This window comes from Oncorhynchus clarkii, chromosome 11 (genome assembly GCF_045791955.1).
Source record: "Oncorhynchus clarkii lewisi isolate Uvic-CL-2024 chromosome 11, UVic_Ocla_1.0, whole genome shotgun sequence".
NCBI lineage: Eukaryota > Metazoa > Chordata > Actinopteri > Salmoniformes > Salmonidae > Oncorhynchus > Oncorhynchus clarkii.
The window spans coordinates 29,169,471-29,187,100 of record NC_092157.1 but is presented as its reverse complement, the minus strand read 5'-3'; the positions used below and the strand labels follow the sequence as shown (position 1 = coordinate 29,187,100).

Below are 17,630 nucleotides of genomic sequence, written 5' to 3'. Positions count from 1 at the left end.
TACTATATATCGGCACCATTGCATTTCATCACATTGTAACAAGACCTTAGCTCAGTTGAAGCATAAAGTATTTCAGCAACTTACAGTTGAACGCTTGAGTGTTTTAAATGGTTTTCCCATGGTATAAATAATGTTAATGGTTGCTCAATTTATGATTGGCAATGAACACATTCGGTTAATTCTCATTTATACGGCTCTGTGATCAAATCAATTGTTCACTCATTTATATATTGCCAAAGTTTGGTTAAAATGATTTGTCCCACATGCCCAGAACAACAGTATTTTGTTTGTATTTTCTAGGTTTTGTGAAATCCAATCTTTTAATTGCTTAACTGGATTCATGCTTGGGCCTAATTAGCTCAAATGTTATTTTATTCATGTGCTGTCCGTCTGGATTCATGATTGGGCCTAATTAGCTCAAATGTTATTTTATTCAGGTGCTGTCCGTCTGGATTCAATTGGATAATGTACAGCACATATACTGAAGATTGTCAAGTTCAACGTAAATGTACTGTTTGTGGATAAAGGGTTCTGAGCTAATACATAAATATCTACACAACAAATTCTCCAGTGTAAAAAAAACAACAATTTTACATTGAGAGTGTTAAACCAACACTGAAAGTGTTGTCTGTGAACCCATGTAGACACCGGAACAATGTTAAATTAACACACTGCTTAGTGTTTCCAAGAATGTCTTGCTTTTCGAGAAAATTATATTTACCACCCATGACTGTATTTGTTAGTGACAGAGACATGGTTGTTGTATCCATTTTCTAGAAAAGCAAACTGCTTGAATACATGTGATTGAAAATAATAAAAGTTGAAAATCCCCACACTGGCTGGATTCCACATCAGCTTGCAAACCAGCAAGTGACGAGCAGGCTTGACATAGCCTGTAAACTATGAGTTTCAGTCCTTTGTATTACAGTTCTTAGTGTAATGGTACTTTTTAAGGTCATTCTTTGATCAAGGGTATTTCAATTCATTATTGTACTTCGTATACAAGTTTTAAGTTAACACAATGCAACTAAACTACACTACTAGCCCATGGCCATGTTGAATGGATAAGCGTTGTAAAGCATTTCTTAGCGTGGGTGATATGAAAGCAGAATTAAATAGTATTTCTCATGTATTAGTTAATGTGAATACCGGACTGTGATAATTGGAGGAATGAGAGACACTGAAAAACAAACAGAGTATTGGCTTTCTCTGTTGACACTGGTTTGATATGTTTTCTTTCTGTTATTGTTGACACCGGTCTGATATGTTGTGTTTTTTGTTTTTAATCGGGCATCGCCGAGGTCTACTAAGCCCACATCCAATTGCACACAGACTGTTATTTAAGTACACAGAACAGCAGATAGCTTATCTGATGGGTTTATTTAGTGTTTTTTGGGGAGAAGACTCCATATGTATCCCAAATGGTACACTATTTCCTATTTAGTGTCCATAGGGCTCTGGCCAAAAATAGTTCACTATGAAGGGAATAGGGTGCTATTTGGGTTGCACAAACAACTTTTCATTCCAATGTGTAATTGGAATGATTTTGGAGGCAGTGGGACAAGTAATGGCCTCTATTCATCAAGTTGTTTTTATGTGGCACACTGCTTTGCCAAAAAGGCATCCTCAATTAAATTGTGATCGCTCCCTTTTATAACAAAAGAGAGAAATCTACTGTTCGTTTTATAAATTATGTCACAATCTTTATTCCTTCCAGTTGGTGTGAATTTAGACCTTTTGATGGATTATTTCACCATGAAGGTCTGTGATAAAAAAAATGCATAGTTTCTCTATTCCATCATAGGTAGTAGCCATCTGCTAACCTATGGTGTGGTGCGTGCAAACCTGGAAATATGATAATATTGTACCTTTGGCATGTGTTCACTTCAAAAAGCTATTATCAAGAGCTTTTGAAACTATCAGGAGGCAACAGGTATCAAGTTATGCTTGCTGAAAAGGACACTCCTACTATGCACTTTGTTACATTTTTTAACAAATATCCTGGATGGGTAAAGCAGGAATGATAGAAAAATAGATATACATTCAAGCATGTATGGCACATTTAATCTTCCACTTTCAGATAGGCACACACCCGCATTTGGAATTCTAAACCATCTCCAATAGCTCAAATGGCATTTGAATGAAAATACAGTGGAAACAGTAAAGTAGGTAGAAAATATCATATCGGGACAAATAAAATATTCAATTGGATGGGAGCTGGGAGTTTAAATATTTGTTGTTAATCTCCAAAGTGTTCATTCACTCGGGCTCCTGAGTGGCGCAGCGGTCTAAAGCACTGCATCTCAGTGCAAGAGGCCTCACTACAGTCCCTGGTTTGAATTCAGGCTGTATCACATTCGGCCATGATTGGGAGTCCCATAGGGCAGCGCACAATTGGCCAAGCGTCTTCGGGGTTTGGCCTGGGTAGGCAGTCGTTGTCTTATAAGAATTTGTTCTTAGCCTAGTTAATTCAAAAATGTAAATAAATAAAAGGTGTGTATAGCTGTCAAATTACAGAATTGTGATTGTTATGGCATAATTATAAGATCATCCATAGTCATTTCTTTCCATACTCTGTTATACTCAAGGTGACATTTTGACCAAAAATGCAGAAAGTTTTTCTTCAAAATTAGTTGCTCTCTTTTGACACAAGCATTATTTTCTGTGTGTTGTGTAATTGGGGCCTATTAACATTATTCAACAGGTGACAGAGATAAAGGATACAGGCAAAGGAGCTTAACATTTCTTTCTGATTTCTCTCCTCCAGGTGATGAGCTCCATTAATCGTTGAATGTGACAGGCAACCCACCCTGGCCAGCGGCTCATAATCTTGGCTGTGTCCAGTCCACTCCTTAACCACGGTTTCAGCATCCCTCCTCTTTCAGTTGTGATCTGGCTTTCCATTTGTTGGGACTTTAACTTGGAGACCTCAAACTCACAGACCGCCAATGCTTACAAGGAACTGCCTGCTACTGTTCCTTTGGTTTGTCTTCGACAAAGGCTCCCTGTCTCCTGTACGCCCACCAGGCGCACCGCTGAGCAGGAGCAGTCTGGGAAAGGAGCATCCCAGGAGCCTGGTGGGCCCGATGAGAAATGGGGCATCTGGGTTTCCGAGAGTCAAGAGGGGCTGGGTATGGAACCAGTTCTTCGTGCTGGAGGAGTACATGGGGTCAGACCCACAGTACGTGGGCAAGGTAAGGATGCTTTATGTTGTTATTAATTGCATGGGAGTGTGTCATAAATCATAGAGCTAAGAGCTCGGGAGAAATTGATGAGGGTGAGAGAGGGATGGAGTTGAGAAGGAAGAGCTACGTTGGTAGTGGTACCAGGAGTAGAGCATGTTTGAATGATAGAGTTCTATGTCCCATGACATAGCCCGCTATTACCAATTGTCAATCTTTTACTTAGCTTCGCTCCTGGAGCTACATCTGACCATTTTAATCTTATCTTGGGTTGTGTTAGGAAAACGTCTCTTTTCATGAGTGTATTAGGATATGAATGAAAGAAAAATCTATGAAAAATGTCTTTCTTTTTGAGATTTATGCCAATGTTTCAATGTCGGGCACTTTTTATTGCAGCTACACACAGCATTCGTGTGGTGAATGGATCAATGACCCGGCAGGAATACATTTAAATTATGGCTCTTGTAAATCTGTCAGAACATCCTAGTTACTAGGGAGGGAGGATTCTGACAGCAGTAAAAGACAGAGGACACGCACCTCCTAGACTTAAGCCGGGTGGAGACTACACGACTTTCAAAATCCTAACATCAATGAGCCTCTCATGTTAAACAACCCTCTTTCCTGTAGTTTTTTGTGTTGCCAACGATGTGGCACAGACGGTGGTCACACACTAAAAGATTCTTTACTTGGTCGTGAGGATTCTCGATACCATGCTGTCTCGCAAAAAAAATGTGATAAGAATAACTGTAGCAACAAGTTGTGGCTCAAAGCAACATTCACACTTGCCATACAGAGTTGAAATATCTAGCCAACATTTTGAATTTAATAACATTGCTTGTGAACCTCAGATCTGTAACGATTTGACGCTTTGGTTAAAAGCAAGTACAAACGCATACTAGTAGTAATTGCTCCTGCTCGAGAGTCCACACATTCTGGGTGATGTGAAACAACGTCATCATCTCACTGGGTTTTTCCCTGGCAAGCTATCATTGGCTATTGCTGATCACCGTTCTAAAAACTTGTCGTTGCACATCTCACACTACAAGAGCATTTGTGCCGATAAAATCAACGTTTGAAAATTTCAGGACGTCTGGGACTGCTCAAAGATGAGATCGGGAGCTCTCAGATTGCATCTCTGACCCGCTCACATTAAACAAGTGTCGGTGATAGCCACATGCCCTGAGTAAGCAATGACATGGGGATTTTGTCTCCGATCTCAAAAACTAGTTTTGGACAGCTAAATTGGGGCCAAAATTGTGTAGTGTACACCTGGCCTTATTGAACTGAATTGCATGAAGTCTGCAGTTCACAATATGTTCTTAAGACATCCTTTAACTAAACTCAGAGGGGTTTTAAGGCTGAAGTTGTAATTTGGCACCCCTAGCTTAGGCAGGATAATAGTAAGACTGACTTATCTACCCCGGTGCCACTGCAATCAGCCCTGACGTGCTGCACTGTTTGTGGAAGTCTCACAGGCTAAAGCAGCCCTGGTACTGTCTGTCTGCTGCACTCCTAAATCACTTAATCCCTGGCCGCTGCACCGCTTCAAAATAATTGACTGATTCTCTGCCATATCAAAGGCATTTGGAGATCAAGTCCCTCGACCTTCCGTAGGACAATCTTAAAGAGGGATAATCTGCTGCAACCAAATAAATAGTGTCACGGGATGAGAGACCCAACGGAGCGTATGCTACCTAGACAATGGACACTTGATTAACTGGGTGTCAGACAGTGGCTTTTCTTGCAGGGATTTAGATCAAGCACAGTCTTCGTACAGATACTGTATCCATAATATATCCATAATTATGGTTTATTGTTTTACTGTTTTATTTTCCAGAGTGTAATTGACCAGAGTGGGCTGTAATGCGGCTGGAATTAATGTCTATAATACATCAAGACTAGACTTTGCAGCAATACATTCACATCAGAACACTAATTACTATGCATTCAATTCTAGAATAGAGTTTACCAACATCCAACAACCAGCTTGTTTATGCACTTCGCCTAGCTACTTGTACTAACAGACACAGGATGAGCAGCAGAGAAGAGCCCTGGGATGCATCCCAAATGGCATCCTATTCCCTATATAGTGCTCTAGTTTTAACCAGGGCCCACAGTGTGCACCAGATATGGAATAGGGTACAATTTGGTAAGCAGACCAGGTCTCCTCTCTGCTGCTCAAATCAAATTGTATTTGTCACATGCGCTGAACCAACAATGCAGTTGAAGAAATATAGTTAATGCAGTATTTACTAAATAAAATAAAGTAAAAATATCTAAATAATCAAAAATTAATACAATACATTTACATAACAATAATGATGCTATATACAGGGGGTACCGGTACCCAGTCAATGTGCAGAGGTACAGGTTAGTCGAGGTAATTTGTAAAGTGACTATGCATAGATAATAAACGTCTGCTGCTACTCACTTTTTTTGTGGGGGGTTTTACGGTTTCTTGGTCAGTGACTAGGAGTTTCTTGTTTATTTCTAAATCATATCTTAAATGCGACTTTGATTATACCCCTGCTTACACATAGATGATTCCATCTTGTGAATGTTCTCCATGGGTTAGGTTGAGGAAGGACTCTTGGACATGTTCACTCCAAATTAAGTATGATGGATAGGTTGTGTCATCTTGCCCTGCTGATAATCTCAGATGATGTCATCAAGGCTTCATGGGAAAACGTTTTTGGGATGTCATGAATTCACAACTTGGGGAGGCCTTATGAGGAAAATTCAAAGCTGCTGTGATTTATTCCAAAGATCTGAATTAATTTACAGAATGGGTTCTGCTTTCTAACTTAGACGAGACATCAAAATTGGTCCAAGAGAAGTGTGCCTGCCAAGAAAGTAATGACAACACTCTCTTGCCACAACACAAAAGGGTGACAACCAAAACAGAATAACACAACAACAACATCCCTATTACTGAAAATAAAAAGTCTAATGAGATGCCCCCTGTTTAAACCTCCATAACAGTGCATCCCTCATGTTTGCATCTACTTGTACTGCAATCCAAATAAATGAAGGTTACAGTTCTGTGGTGAATAAAATGGTTATATTACTGGAGTAGGGAATGGCAGGGAAGAAAGGGAATTCTGAAAGAATTTTTTAAGACTTCTTCATAAGAACTGCCTTCTCGTCTATTTCGGAATAATGAATGCAAGCAAAGCAACATTTGTTTTCTTCTGTGACACGCCAGAGGAGGAAAAATCTACGTTTGCATTTTCACTTGTCAATGTGTCAAAGGAATAAACGCAATAAAACAACAATGACTTGCATGCATTCGACTTTACTTATGCAAAAATAAATAGCATTTGGGGCATTGCATTGTTTTTACTTTGAGTACTAGCAAACCCCTAAAGCATAATATCTGCAATGTTCCATATACAGAGATTTAAAACAGTAAAACAAAAATGGTATTCTCTGCTGGTCTATAATGCCCTTCACACAGCACTTTATGAGGGCAATCCGTTATGCATTCACTTGATACATTAAATACAAACATAAATCTTTCTTCATTGATTACAAACCAACTTAGTTTGCTCTCTATGGGATTACATTACTGTCTGTACAAGCTGCGAAAAACACCACTGCCTTAGTAAAAAAAACAGCTATATGCAGCAGATCAACAATTTAACATTTTATTACAAGGAAATAAAGGCCTGGAGAGCCTTGGGGGATAATGTAACAAGACTGATACACTCAACAATTAGATCATGTCCTACAGTCCCAATGTTGAGCAATGGCTATCTGCAAGAAAAACTGCTATCAGTTGATTGGCCATAAATCAAGTCCCGCTCCTTCTTCTCAATCACTATTAAACTCTCCCCGCTGTACTCAGCAGCATGCACTCTCTCTCTATAACATTTATTTTTGCCATCTTGGCAGACATCACTATAATGGTTATGAATGACTGTGTCCCACAAAAGTTGTAGTTTTGGAGAGTAGCTGACATACCAGGCTGTTTCGGCCCACTTTAGGCAATGTGTTTGTCAGAAATTACATGCAAGCTAGCTATCATAAAGCCACTGTACTGTGTATACAGTGCCCATATGGAAAGAGATATATTTAACGTCACGTAAAATGTATTTGAAGTAGAAGTAGATGCATTTTAGCATAAATGAAAATGTATGTAATGCCTGACAATATTCCAGAAATGCATTGCTATGACATCTAGTCTACATGGTGGCCAAAGTGTTTTCTTGAATAACTCGTTAGGTATTGAACAATGGGGATATTTTTTGGAGCCACCAAACCAAAACTTTGGCAGAGATATAATTTAAATTACACATTTTTACATCCTGTCATAAAGAGCACATGTTCAACTTCCTAAAAAACAAGTTTCCCCATCTTAAGAGAAATAAAAAAAGTACTATAGTAAGTGCCTCTCTTGGTGAAATAATGAAAAACAATCTAGTGAGACCAGGCACCAGGCTGTTTTTATTATTATTTTAATTTTATTTTGTTTCGATTTATACAAATCTATACATCATACAACACTCCACAATATGTCACATTGTAAGTCCAAGTCTTGTGCTTCCAATTATTGGTATTATACAGCTCTACAGTAGATGATTAGCGGTGTTATGCTGTGTTTATAACCAAGTGGGAAGTGGGAATATACCACATCTGGGAAGAATCCACTTGAATGGCCCGCCAACTGGTAATTACTAGTTAAATCAGCCGTGAATCCCCTTCTGACAGGGGGAATGACATTTTGTTGTATGCAACAGGGAGGGGCAATTTAATGCAAGATTCACATTGTTAAAACGTTTCTAGCCTGTCTATGGGTTTTCACCACAAAACACCAGAAAATGGCAAAAAAGAGTAGAACCATATTGGACATTCAATGTTTCGTTTAAAATTAATGTAAAAAGGAATAGTTTCACCATATTGAAACGAGAGTACAGTTCACGTAACAGGGTTGACCTTAAAATGAATCACTAATCACATTAAATAAATAATAATCTTCAGAAACAAATTTGTCAAAGCAACAAAATAACTATGGCTTTACAATTATGGTGAAAGCTTGGTGGTAAGTGGATTAGAATCTTCTTAGAAGTCACCGAGGGTGCATGGAGGGATGTGTCAAAATGCTTAATTTTTGCACTTTAGCAAGTCGTTATTCATATAAAAAAATCTGATTTGTTTAATTCTACATGTGGTCTATGTTAAACGGCACTTCATTTCATATAACAGGCTTTTAAATTTCAATATATATTTTGATGTATTCAAAATGTATTAAATAAATTAAAATAAATCATTTTTGGGCCAATTTATTATTTTTCACATGTAAAAATACATAATTCTTTTTTTGTTTTTATTTTTCCATATGGATGGTACTTCCCATTCAGTGAGAACTTAGAACATGTGTAATGTCACAGTATTCCCTTGACAACAGTTGATAGGGAAGTGGACACTACAGCTTGACGTTGGGGCGAAGTAAATATATCAAAACAAAAAACATTTTCAATGGAAGCAAAATTACATCTCTCTTTCTCTCAATCTTTCACCCCTTCTCTCTTTCTCGTTCTTGGTGTATGTGCCTGTGTGTGTGTTGCGACTTGTGTCACAAGAGATCACATAGAGTCTTTGTTCAAGATCACATACACCCCAATCAGTTTGATATGGGTTTCACTGGGCACACATAAAGCTTTCGTGGTCTCTGGGCTCATGGTGTATTTACAAAGGCTGTGGCTCAGTGGGACACCCCTGTGTTGGTTTCCCTGAAAGAACCACACTGCAGACCCATGTCCTTTTCATAGGAATATGAATGGCATGAAAGGGGGGCAGTTGCTAAGGCTTTTTTAAAGAATCATAGTGTAGTATACTAGATCAAATCATTAAAAACGTAACCATGGAAAGTGTAAGGTTTAGCAATGACTTTAAAGTGGCCACGATGTACAATATAAAGCAGGGGTGTCAAACTAATGTTGCCCTGGGGGCCACATTCGGTCTTCATCAAGGTTCGAAGGGCCACACTGAAAATGTGTTATATTTCCTTTGCGTAAAAAAATGGTCTTCTATCGCTGTTTTGGGGGGACTTTTTATGCTCCCTTACTGTCTAGCTTTAATTTCAGTGATTATTAGCGAGCTGGACACAGTCAAGAAACTGTATGAATTATAAGTGTAACGGTCGTCGTCATCCAATGAGGAAGAATCGGACCAAAGCGCTGCGTGGTAAGTGTTCATGACTTTTATTTAAACTGAACACTAGAACAAAATAACAAAGTGAATAAACGAAACCAAAACAGTCCTGTCAGGTGCAGAACACTAAACAGAAAGCAACCTCCCACAAAACATAGGAGGAAAAAAGCTTCCTAAGTATGGTTCCCAATCAGAGACAACGATAGTCAGCTGTCCCTGATTGAGAACCATACCCAGCCAAAACAAAGAAATACAAAACAGAAAAAATAACCCAAATCACACCATGACCTAAAAATCTCTCTAAGGTCAGGGCGTGACAATAAGTATTCACCCGCCTTGGACTTCTTCACATTTTATTGTGTTAAAATGTTGGATTGAAATGGATTTAATTGTTAGCGATCTACACAAAATACTCTGTAATGTCAAAGTGGAAGAAATATGTATATATTTTTTAAAGATTATTAATGAAAATGAAACAAATATACACTGAGTATACAAAACATTATGAATAACTGCTCTTTCCATGACATTGACTGACCAGGAGAATCCAGGTGAAAGCTATGATACCTTATTGATGTCACTTGTTAAATCCACTTCAAATCAGTGTAGATGAAGGGAAGGAGACAGGTAAAGAAGGATTTGAGCCTTGAAACAATTGAGTATTGCGTACTGTGTATGAGTGCCATTCAGAGGGTGAATGGGCAAGACAAAATATTTAAATGCCTTTGAGGTATGGTATTAAGTGCCAGGCACACCGGTTTGTGTCAAGAACTGCAAAGCTACTGGGTCTTTTTGACGCTCAACAGTTTCCCATGCGTATCAAGAATGGTCCACCACCCAAAGGACAGCCAGCATTGGAGTCAACATGGGCCAACATCCCGTGGAATGCTTTTGACAGCTTGTAGAGTCCACCTTGTAGATTCCATGCCCAATGCCAACTCAATATTAGGAAGATGTTCTTAATATTCTGTGCACTCAGTGTATCTTGATTGGATAAGTAATCACATCCCTGAGTCCCTTACCAATTTGGACTATTTTGTGTATGTCCATTACATGAAATCCAAATTAAAATCCATTTAAATTACAGGTTGTAATGCAACAAAATAGGAAATACACGAAGGGGGATGAATTCTTTTGCAGGGCACTGTTAGGCACTGCATTTTTTTCCGGTATAACTTTAGTGCCTTGTTGAACACAGGATAAATGTTTTTGGAATATTTGATTCTATATATTTGTATTCTTCTTTTTACTGTCATTTCGGTAATTATTCTAAAAATGTTCTGATCCATCCACCAATGGCCTCAAGGTGACATCCTTGAGCCGTTTCCTTCCTGTCCTGCAGCTCAGTTTAGAAGTACAACTGTATCTTTGATGTGAAGACTGAATCTGCAATAGGTAAGCAGCTTGGTTTGAAGAAATCAACTGTGGGAGCAATTATTAGGAAATGGAAGACATGCAAGACCACTGATAATCTCCCTCGATCTGGGGCTCCACGCAAGATCTCACCCCGTGGGGTCAAAATGATCACAAGAACGGTGAGCAAAAATTCCAGAACCACACGGGGGGACCTAGTGAATGACCTGCAGAGAGCTGGGACTAAAGTAACAAAGCCTACCATCAGTAACACACTACGCCGCCAGGGACTCAAATCCTGCAGTGCCAGACGTGTCCCCCTGCTTAAGCCAGTACATGTCCAGGCCCATCTGAAGTTAACTAGAGAGCATTTGGATGATCCAGAAGAAGATTGGGAGAATGTCATATGGTCAGATGAAACCAAAATATAACTTTTTGGTAAAAACTCAACTCGTCGTGTTTGGAGGACAAAGAATGCTGAGTTGCATCCGAAGAACACCATACCTACTGTGAAGCATGGGGGTGGAAACATCATGCTTTGGGGCTGTTTTTCTGCAAAGGGACCAGGACGACTGATCCGTGTAAAGGAAAGAATGAATGGGGCCATGTATCGTGAGATTTTGAGTGAAAACCTCCTTCCATCAGCAAGGGCAATGAAGATGAAACGTGGCTGGGTCTTTCAGCATGACAATGATCCCAAACACACCGCCCGGGCAATGAAGGAGTGGCTTCGTAAGAAGCATTTCAAGGTCCTGGAGTGGCCAAGCCAGTCTCCAGATCTCAACCCCATAGAAAATCTTTGGAGGGAGTTGAAAGTCCGTGTTGCCAAGCGACAGCCCCAAAACATCACTGCTCTAGAGGAGATCTGCATGGAGGAATGGGCCAAAATACCAGCAACAGTGTGTAAAAACCTTGTGAAGACTTACAGAAAACGTTTGACCTCTGTCATTGCCAACAAAGGGTATATAACAAAGTATTGAGATAAACTTTTGTTATTGACCAAATACTTATTTTCCACCATAATTTGCAAATAAATTCATAAAAAATCCTATAATGTGATTTTCTGGATTTTCTTTTCTCATTTTGTCCATCATAGTTGAAGTGTACCTATGATGAAAATTACAGGCCTCTCTTATCTTTTTAAGTGGGAGAACTTGCACAATTGGTGGTTGACTAAATACTTTTTTAACCCACTGTACATGTGATAGTGTGCAAATGCATTGACAGTATGGTCCGATACCACGTGTTATTTTTCACCACTTATATCGTAAAGGTCTCTCATTTGAATATGAGTCAATAAAAGTGTTTGTTGGAAAGGGCAGCCATGTTTTCCCAACAACTTGTTTACCTACGTTGTGCTAGGCTGACAAGTACTTGCAATTCTTAATTTTATTGATGGCTCTCCCCTTGCCAGTTTCTTCGAACATTTTGCCACGATTTATGACTGGCTTTGGGTCTGCAATTTAATATTTTAGTGAAAACCTATTATTAGGCTGTAAACTTTTTTCAAGAAGACTTATGTGTGATTGATCACCAGGTCCCCCAACAACAAGTGAGATTTTCAATGCCGGACTGTTTGAGGTTTAGACACTTCATTGTTATTATCCCACATACTGCGTTCCACATTGCAATCAATGATAATGGTAAGCCTATAACAGCAGCATGGCTTTACCTGCTTTGCATAAGTGTAAAACAATGCATGGGTGAACAGCCTTTCCCCCTAGCCACTAATATGGTGGCCAGTGGACAATACAGTAAAATAGCTCAGTTGTATCAGTTAATGGTTGGGAGCCAATGCTTAATTACTAGCCTAGAATCACAGGGTCATTAAATTGTATGTCTTGCACCATGCAATATCATGGAGAAGTTTGTTCAATGACCTACAAGCTAATCAAGGTTGCCATGCATAGAGACATAGCAAAGGAGTTGACAATTATCATGTTGATCTATCCATGAAGCATGCCTAAAGCATTAAAATGGATGTCTGATATAATACAGTACTTTATGGAACCACAGAGGAGGATGAATTGAGGACACAGTTTTGGCTGTTCGCTCTGCATGTCAGATTGTTTGTGGTGTACATGCAGCAATTAGATATTTACATTTCATGATTTGTGAAACAGTATATTCTGAATTAGGGAAATATGTTTGAATGCAGGGATGAAATGTCATAATGAATATAGATTAGTCTCCTAACTGTAATGATGTTCTTATACTCTTTAAACAAAACCACTTTAATCTCATTCCAGTGTTTTGCTCAAAGACTCAATGCCAAAATAATTAATGGATGCAGATGTGAAGTAATTTGAACGGATCACTGTACCTATAATAATGCGTCAGGTCTGCCAGTAATTTCATTGCTCATTACAATTTGTTAGCTGATGGCATTTACAATTGTAATGTATGTTGATGATGAATATAGCAAGTCTCTGAAAGGAGAGGAGATAAAATGAAAGATAATGATGACATTCATCTAGCTCTGCAAATATATTAAATGTTCATATTTTTGTCCACTTTAATAATGGGTTCTGCTTGAATCGGCTTTGGAACATATTTCAAAATGGTTAATGTTACAATCAGTATCACTTACCGGGCCTGCTCAAGAAATTGCTACCTGAACAAAGATTAATAATATCACAATGTATTTTTGCCAAATTCCAACCTATTTCCTGTAGTGTACAATATATGGAATATTGTGCCATTTTGGATGCAACCAATGACTAAACCTAGATGAGAAAATAAACTCAGCAAAAAAAGAAACGTCCCTATTTCAGGACCATGTCTTTCAAAGATAATTCATAAAAATCCAAATAACTTCATAGATCTTCATTGCAAAGGGTTTAAACACTGTTTCCCATGCTCGTTCAATGAACCATGAACAATTAATGAACATGCACCTGTGGAACGGTCATTAAGACAATAACAGCTTGCAGAAGTTAAGCAATTAAAATCACAGTTATGAAAAACACCAAAAGAAAGATGCCCAGGGTCCCTGCTCATCTCTGTGAAAGTGCCTTAGGCATGCTGCAAGGAGGCATGAGGACTGCTGATGTGGCCAGGGCAATATATTTTAATGTATGTACTGTGAGACGCCTAAGACAGCGCTACAGGGAGACAGGATGGATAGCTGATCGTCCTCGCAGTGGCAGACCACGTGTAACAACACCTGCACAGGATCGGTACATCCGAACATCACACCTGCAAGACAGGTACAGGATGGCAACAACAACTGTCTGAGTTACACCAGGAACACACAATCCCTCCATCAGTGTTCAGACTGTCCGCAATAGGCTGAGAGAGGCTGGACTGAGGGCTTGTAGGCCTTTTGTAAGGCAGGTCCTCACCAGACATCAACTGCAACAACATCACCTATGGGCACAAACCCACCGTCGCTGGACTAGACAGGACTGGCAAAAAGTGCTCTTCACTGATGAGTCACGGTTTTGTCTCACCAGGGGTGATGGTCGGATTCGCGTTTATCGTTGAAGGAATGAGCGTTACACTGAGGTCTGTACTCTGGAGCGGGATCGATTTGGAGGTGGAGGGTCCGTCATGGTCTGGGGCGGTGTGTCACAGCCTCATCGGACTGAGCTTGCTGTCATTGCAGGCAATCTCAACGCTGTGCGTTATAGGGAAGAAATCCTCCTCCCTCATGTGGTACCCTTCCTGCAGGCTCATCCTGACATGACCCTCCAGCATGACAATGCCACCAGCCATAGTGTTCATTCTGTGCGTGACTTCCTGCAAGACAGGAATGTCAGTGTCAGCCATGGCCAGTGAAGAGCCCGGATCTCAATCCCATTGAGCACGTCTGGGACCTGTTGGATCGGGGGTGAGGGCCAGGGCCACTTCCCCCAGAAATGTCCGGGAACTTGCAGGTGCCTTGGTGGAAGAGTGGGGTAACATCTCACAGCAAGAACTGGCAAATCTGGTACAGTCCATGAGGAGGAGATGCACTGCAGTACTTAATTCAGCTGGTGGCCACACCAGTTACTTTTTATCCCCCCTTTGTTCAGGGACACATTATTCCATTTCTGTTTGTTACATTTCTGTGGAAGTTGTTCAGTTTGTCTCAGTTGTTGAATTTTGTTAAGTTTCTAAAAATATTTACATATGTTAAGTTTGATGAAAATTATGATTTATTATGAGCTGAGTTTATATCGTAAGATATATGTTTTCTTGTCTTTATTAGTGTTTAATCAACTGTGATATGAGAAAAGGTGTCATGTTTTGGCCTCTAAGACCTATAATCAATCATTTGCGACAAATGATAAACATTATACAAATGCCATGTCATATCATCCGAAATCCAAACACAGGAGATTTATTGAACCCCAATAACATAATTTCTCTCAAAACCCCAAAGGATGTCAGATGGTAAGATTGCAAAAGAGTCTGTATAGACCTCAATTGCCATCCAGGAATATCCCATTTTGAATAGATAATCACTTTTTCTTCATAGGTGATAGGCCTACAGTGTACTAGCTATCTACCCTCTGGAGCCCCACCATGCGCACATATAAAGTCTCGAGGCCAACAGTGTAGGTAGATACCCTCCGAGCTCTTCTATTGCTGTATTTAAGCCTCGTTCTCATTGCTCTCAGCTGGAGCCATGCTACTTAAGATGTTGCATTACCAACATGAAACTCTTATAATCCCGGGTTCGGGAATCCAATTATAGCGTTTTCTTCAGAGGTTGGTTACATTTACCAATTTAATCACTGGAATTAATCAATATGCGTCTCTACTGCATGACCAATGTGGGAGCAAAGCTTCCGTCGCTGAAAATCCTCCAGGAGAGTCCCAGGCAGGCTGCTCACCACGCAGACTCCCCATGAACAGAACAGGCCCCACAGAATAGACTGTCTATGTCACCAAATGGCATCCAACTCCCTACAGTACATAGTGCACTAGTTTTGACCAGTATAGGGTGCCATTTGGGATTACCTCTATGACAGCATCATGAGTAAAATGATATACATGTACTGTAGCACACTATTCACACAATACATTATTAAAAAGGCCCTTCAAAATCTCCTGTGTGGTTTCTTAACTGTATCAGGTAATATTGTATTTTCATGTCTAAAACAGGACAGAAGGGTAAATGTTAATTAGATATTCACTGTACATTTTGGCATGTTATACTGCAGGCATATTCTAGGATATACTTCTTCATTGCCCTCAGTACCTGACTGTCTATGGTGAGCAATCAAAAAGGCTGTTAAAGTTTGATTTTTAACTAGCTAAAGTTGTATTATTCCCCTAATAGACACACATTAGATGATAATGAGACATGCATATAATTATTCTTCTGAAAACTTGTTTCTTATTATAGATGAATAGTGTCAACAAGAGTTGGGGATCTTGCTAATTGCACCTATTATGAAGAAGGAAGTGTCTAGCATTTAAGGGGCTAACACCTGTCTAACACCAAACACCTGCAATGGACCAACTCAATAGATGGATCATCTCTAGGGAAATAATCTGTTCAAATTAAAACAACAGCATTATTATCGTAGATAAAGCTATAAATTCAAAACATGTTTCTCAGGTATCTGGAGTATGTTTTATGTATTGCATTAAATTGTGGCATAGTTCCTCAGGCTGCATCCCAAATGGCACCATACTTAATAGTGCACTAATTTGGACCAGGGCCCCACTATTTGGGACGCGTTTCATTGTCTGTCTAAGTCAGCCCTCCACAACCCTAAACATCCATGCTTCAGACAGGAATGCATTGCATCGCTCAAACAGTGCCTTGGAAAAGTATTCACCCCATTGATGTTTTTCCTATTTGGTTGCATTACAACCTGTATTTAAATCGATTTTTATTTGGATTTCATGTAATGGACATATACAAACTAATCCTAATTGGTTAAGTAAAATGAAAAAAATTACTTGTTACAAAAAATTTAAAAACTGAAAAGTTGTGAGTGCATACGTAAGAATTCACCCCCTTTGCTATGAAGACCCTAAATAAGATCTGGTTCAACCAATTACCTTCAGAAGTCACATAATTAGTTCAGAAGTCCTCCTGTATGCAATCTGTATGCAGTCACAATTGTCACATGATTTCAGTATAATTACACCTGTTCTGAAAGGCCCCAGAGTCTGCAACACCATTAAGCAAGGGGCACCACCAAGCAAGAGGCACTATGGAGACCAAGGAGCTCTCCAAACAGGACAGGAACAAAGTTGTGGAGAAGTACAGATCAGGGTTGAGTTATAAAAAAATATCCAAAACTTTGAACATCCCACGGAGCGCCATTAAATCCATTATTAAAAAATTGGCACCACAAGAAACCTGCCAAGAGAGGGCCACCCACCAAAACCGTAGCCGTACACTCCACAGAGCTGGGCTTTACGGAAGAGTGGCCAGAAAAAAAGCCATTGCTTAAGGAAAGAAATAAGCAAACACGTTTGGTGTTCGCCAAAAGGCATGTGGAAGAGGCTAACTCTGGTCAGATGAGACGAATATTGAGCTTTTTGGCCATCAAGGAAAACGCTATGTCTGGCACAAATCCAACACCTTACATTACCCCGAGAACACCATCCCCACACAGCATCATGCTGTGTGGATGTTTTTCATCGGCAGGGACCGTGAGACTGGACAGAATTGAAGGAATGATGGATGCCGCTAAATACAGGGAAAGTCTTGAGGGATGATACAATCCCCCCCAAAATATATTTTAATTCCAGGTTGTAAGGCAACAAAATAGGAAAAATGCCAAGGGGGTGAATACTTTCGCAAGCCACTGTATATATTACAGCCTCTGTCTCTGTTAATTTGTTTTATTTTGTTAACCAAATACCTGTATGTCTTTTCATTCAAACCAAGATGGCGTGTAAATATCATTTTTTTCCTTTTTTCCATATATATTTTAATATCACTTTCCATCTACGGACTGAATGTACTCTCCTGAAAGCCGCCTCACCCAATGT

The 17,630-nt window shown here is 39.6% G+C and overlaps 1 protein-coding gene across 1 annotated transcript in view; it reads left to right on the top strand.

Moving 5' to 3' along the window:
* Positions 1–2,948: 2,948 nt before the first annotated feature.
* The window catches only part of LOC139420696 (cadherin-12-like), a 128,347-nt gene continuing 113,665 nt past the window's right edge, over positions 2,949–17,630 (top strand). The window contains exon 1 of the mRNA XM_071170919.1: positions 2,949–3,194. Coding sequence (XP_071027020.1) covers positions 2,949–3,194 — 246 coding nt within the window. The remainder of the gene's footprint in view (positions 3,195–17,630) is intronic.